At 40.4% G+C, this 5,494-nt stretch overlaps 1 protein-coding gene across 4 annotated transcripts in view; it reads left to right on the top strand.

Moving 5' to 3' along the window:
* Positions 1–5,494, top strand: part of kcnab1b (potassium voltage-gated channel subfamily A regulatory beta subunit 1b) — a 36,220-nt gene that overhangs the window by 21,914 nt on the left and 8,812 nt on the right. For all 4 annotated transcript variants that reach the window (XM_016679585.1, XM_007567961.2, XM_007567959.2 and 1 more), the window contains exons 6-8: positions 443–487; positions 2,197–2,241; positions 4,731–4,774. In XM_016679585.1, the coding sequence (XP_016535071.1) occupies positions 443–487; positions 2,197–2,241; positions 4,731–4,774 (134 nt within the window). The remainder of the gene's footprint in view (positions 1–442; positions 488–2,196; positions 2,242–4,730; positions 4,775–5,494) is intronic.

Genomic DNA, 5,494 nt, shown 5'->3' with positions numbered 1-5,494 from the left:
TATATATATATATATATATATGCACATATATAATGTTCTCTCTATTTTTTCCCCCATGTCCATTATTTCCATGTGTGGTGATTAATCTGGAAGCAGCCATGGCTTATTCATCACCACCACCTCGATTTTATGTCCCCAGCTCAATCTTACCTCCCATCTAGACATAATTTTGTTGAATGATGAGGGACAAGCAGCAGATAAAAATTAATTTCAAGGTTGCTGCTGGAATTCGTACATATTGTCCAGGAGTCATTCATCTGTTCTCTTGTTCCACCTTTGGTTTTTAATCAGGTTGTTTGTAGATGAGCAACCGATAACTTTCATGTTCATGCAGGGGCGATGTGTCCAATCTAATCTAATCTTTTCAATCTGTGATTGTGTTGCTTTTGGTTTTGTATCTTCTCATGTTTTTTTTTTTTATTTATTTAATCTTTTCCCACAGAGCAGAGATAATCTTGGGAAACATCATCAAGAAGAAGTGCTGGAGGTAAAGTAGTGACACCGAGCAAACGGCAACAACTCTAACCAGATGAAAATGTGCCTTATTTTCTCTTCAGAATAAAAGATCCTGATTTAGTGCAACGCCGTGCAAAGCCTGCTGAAGCACTGACATTACAAAGCATGTCCACTTTGTCAGGATGCTTAGGGAGAAAAATCAGTCCCTCGTTAAAATGCAATGATCTTAATGGCCTACATTAATAAAAGTTGTACTTACCAGTCCCCGAAGAACGCGCAAGCAAATCCCTTAACTCCATTAAAACCGCACGGAAACAGCTTAAGAAACAGTAAGGCCAAGGCAATGAGACAACCTCGAAACTCCCCACATCCCAGGCACATTTACCACCGCCAGGACGTGCCTGAGCGAGCGCAATATGTCTGCAAACCCACACGACCCAGAGGATTTGCTGCTGACCTCTCAGAGTCACACAATCAGGACAATCGTGGGGGCTTTGTCACCAAAGACGAAGGGCTAGGCGTTGATCTCGCTCCCAACTCAGACAGACATCTACTAAGTCACACAGGCCTTGGACATCGAGGCAATGGACACATTTCAGCCAAGTTTTACAACACACACTGTTAACGCTACAAAGAGGCACAGCTTAAGACTAATTATTAAAATTTAGTGTGTTGTTGTCCAAGCTTAACCAGTGAGTGTATGGGAGTATAAACTGATGACAACAGTGGCTCTCAGAGGACTTGATGAGACCTCGGTGCTTACAAATGGAGGTCAAAGACTCTGACACCATCTGTGCTGCAATTCACCACCGTCTCGTCTCCCTACCCGCTATTGTTGACTTTGTGGATGGTTCATCGCAACCTAATTTCTCTTGGTGTAAAAATTTGTTGTAAAAATAAAACAATCTTAAATTTACCAATACTGGACTCATAATCTAGTGTAATTAAAGCTGACAACATTTATATATAAAAAAGGAAATATAATAATTCTTTAAATTTTCTATGGCATAACTTTTTATTTTGAGGTGGGAAAAATAATTCCCCCATTCTTTGGAAGCTTGGTCATAAAATCACAGAACCAGATTATATTTTGAGGTAGAATATCTGGAAAATCCTATGCATGTGTGTATATGTATACGATATATAATCTCTTTAAAAATGGCCAACATCACTTAATTTATTTCTGCTTTTGCTTTCAAGAGTCTAAATGGTGTGGTGACATAATGGCAGGTGCATATTTTATGATTATACTATGTCACCTCATTTATTGTATGTAGGCAATAAGCACTTAATCAAGAGTCACATTTCCACAGCAATTTGCATGTTAAATTAAGCAGGTTCTGCATAGCAATGTGTTCACTTACTAAAAACTTGAGGTTTTGTACAAGTTTGTAATATTTTAGCCTATTTTAGCCTGTATTTCACCCTGACTCTGAATGTGTATAAATTATTGATCAATTCGAGCATGGAAGGTATGTGGGAGTTTGATTGTTAGCATTCAGAGACTTCCCAATGCGTCGCCTCGAAATTGATGTGAAAGAATCGCACAGTCTGCCACTTCTCTAAGCAGGATGTCAGATCACTGAACAACACTCCTGTCATTCGTAGATCTGATTGCTTCACTTGCTTGGGTGCACGCACAGCAGCATAATAGCAGAAGCACCTTAATGCTAAAAGACAATCATCTCTTTAATATTTTTAAACAGCGTTTTTCCCCTTTGATGTGTCTGCTTCCCTTAGGAGATCCAGCCTTGTGATCACCACAAAGCTCTACTGGGGAGGAAAGTAAGTGAATTTGTGTGGGCGTGCAAATTGTTTTTACATATATGTGTGTGTGTGTGTGTGTGTATGTATGTCAATTTTCCAGCTCAGATACTCAGACTATATGACTAATGGCCGGCTAGACGTGAAACTTTTGCCTCCAGCTCTAGGCCCCATGGCGTTGAATCAGACATTCAGGGGAAACCTACAGATGCACACACAGGGCATCACACTGGAAAAAAAAAAGAAAGCAAGCCCCCATCTTGCTTCTGTTTCCATGTTGTATTTAACATCTATATCCCTCAGGCCACACGTCATATTCGCTCCTGCTGTCATGCTGAAATATTGTGAGTCCAGTCCACATTAGTCACGTTCTCCCTCCCTCTAAAAAGCCTTCAGGTTTTCACCAGTGCTTTCACATTCTTCTTTTGGCTTTCTTTAAATATTATTTAAGTCACTACAGAGGGTAAAAAGAACAGAAGGTAAAAAGATTGTGAAATTTTTATATAAAATCACTTTCTCAGGCAAGTGTCAATGAGAGACACTTGCCTGATGCAGTCAGAGGACAACTACTTAACTCATTAGAGAGTCTTGGCGAGCATCTCCGCTTCACATTATGACATTTGCATATGTGATGCATGCCTCCCACATGTTTGCACAAACGTAAGATTACTTGACAACATGATGTAAAGAAAGAAATTTCAAAGTTTGCGCTATAACCAAGCTAGAAGCGAGAGGCCGATGCAGAAACGTTGAAATAATTGAAATTGAGCAAAGTGTAAGATCAGCTAGGCACCATTCCGTAACAAATGTGACCTTGAGGCACTAAATAAGACAAACATGTCAATTTCAGTTCAGTAAGAGCTCCATCGATGGCTCTATCCTGGATAGAAACACAACATGAGCCAGGAGTACTTTCTACTAGGAAGGAAAACATAGATAATGGGAGCAATAGCACTTTCAGCAAAGCTATCAGTGAATAAAACACAGAATCACCCACTTGGCATCCCTTCTACAAAATATAGTCACGAGGAAAACATCAGTTTAAATGAGTAAACAAAAGTTAAATGGCTGATGATCTCTTACAACAAATATTTCCATACAAACTACTCTTGTAATACTGCCCCAAGAAACACAGAGCTATATGTCAGATAAGATTTAGCAGCCACACAGTCAGGTTTCCCCTGTGGGAGTGTGTGAGAAACACAGCCAAAGGTAAAGTGGAAATCAGACCTGTCACAAAGCGAGACACAAGAGGGAAGCTAGACATGATAACTTATTTGTTCTGAGTTTCTTCACTTTCCTCAAATAAGTAACTTTTCTGTACCACACAGAAAGTAAAAGTTACAAGGTCACATTGAAGAGGATCATTCTGTCCAAAAGAAGACACTGTTTCCAGATTTTCTGTTTCAACTTTTCCAACATTAAACACCTTCCTAGGCCTTTGAATGTAGGGAAAAGAAAAAAGCATCTGTCATTATTTGTTTGTTGGTTGATTGGGGTTTATAATACAAAACTGCAGAGGCATGGAGTAGATGATGAAAAAAATTTAATGAAAACAGTGAAAAAAAACTTACAAAATCCACTAAGAACCTGGGCAGAACGTAAATCCAAGGAACCACCAAGTAGACGACATTAGGAAACAAGAGGATCCAGCGAGGAGTGACTGAGATTGAGGTGCTTAAGTCTTGGGAGGTTGAATGCTGAACAAAAGACCTGGTCTGATGAGCTAACATGTAAATGTGAGGGCAGAGCACAGAAGACAGGCTGAGAAGAGAGAGGAAGAGGAAGAGGAAGTGACACAAGGGGGGGGGGAGAGCACACTGAGGACTAGGAAAAGAATCTAATAAAATAATTAGACATGAGAAACATAATAAGACTAGAGCAACTAAGGACTAGGCAAAGAAACAAACATAACTGGAACCACTAAGAAGGAATTGAAGTAAAAATAAAAACAAGGCAGGACTAATAGAAACAAGAACTAACACAAATAATAATAATAATAATAAAATCCAAAACAAACTCAAACAATCCGAGATCCTGACACCATCCTCCCTGGCTCAAGTGGGGGTTCTTTTTTTTATTATTCCGTTTTCAGATATGTCTTCAGCAAGTACATCATCTAGCAGATGGTGGTAATACAATTGTTTAACAGACTTCAACAGAAATAAAGTTAAAAAATAGATAGATATTGTAGAATTAAAAGATATCAGTGTATCTACATTGCTTACAGCAAAATTTAAAAGCGACTTGCTTTCTCTCAACAATGGCAGCTCCTCCAGAGTGGCTTTGAGCCACCTAGTGGTTCCTTTAATTATTGCTCTCTTTACAGTTGAAGTTGCTGGCCATGTCTGGGTAGGTTTCCTCCTTTAGGTGACCGGTAGTGCTTCAGATGTTGAACATTTCAGTGGCTTGAAGGGAACTTATAATGAAGAATCTTGTCTGGCATGACTAATTGTCTGCTTATGCTTTTCTAGCTGAGGTGTTCTTGTGTGTCTCTCATCTTGTTTCAGAGCTGAGACAGAGAGAGGCCTCAACCGAAAACACATCATTGAAGGTAATGTGTCAAAGTCCTCCTCTCTGTTTTGTCCTTTACGTTGCACCATCCCTCCCACTCCTGTGTCACTCCTGCAGATCCTCTTTCTTTTACCTTACTTTTTCCTCCCTCCTCGTTCCCGTTCATGTCTCTTCTCACGTCTTCAGTGTTGACGCAGCAGAATTTGAAAGCAGAATTGGCCCAGCGGTGCATCAGACTTTGTCGGACGTTTTGTCTCGCATTACTCTAACAGGTTTCTTTCTTACACATTCGCATTCGGAGTGGCGGAGCCAGCTGCAGTCCCCGCTCTTCTATTCTCCTCTGCCAGGCTCTTTTTCCCCCCAAATTGTTACTTTACTTGAGTTTATTTCGCAAAACTTCCTCACACCCCCTTCTGAAACAACTGGCCTCTCCAAAGCGCAATGCACCTCTTACAGTGACTCAGCCCTCTCCCACATTATTAGCATTCACTGCAGCCACTGCAGCGATTCCCACCAAACAAAAGGCGAATGCACCCAGGAAAGGCGGAATGAGAGGGGACAAGGTTTCAGAAGCAGAAGGTTGCAGAGAGCAAGAGATTCAAAGGAAACAAAGCGAAGGTATCATCATCATCATCATCAATTAGTTAAGCCCAGTTTTATTGTAAATGACAGATTTGTGGGAGTAACTGGTGTGACACATGTCATCACAGACTGATGTGCCGACTGAGTGCAGCGTCTGTTGATACTCTCTTTGATAGGT

Source organism: Poecilia formosa, unplaced genomic scaffold (genome assembly GCF_000485575.1).
Source record: "Poecilia formosa unplaced genomic scaffold, Poecilia_formosa-5.1.2 Scaffold215, whole genome shotgun sequence".
NCBI lineage: Eukaryota > Metazoa > Chordata > Actinopteri > Cyprinodontiformes > Poeciliidae > Poecilia > Poecilia formosa.
The sequence above is the reverse complement of the archived record's forward strand: the minus strand, read 5'-3'. Positions and strand labels throughout refer to the sequence as shown.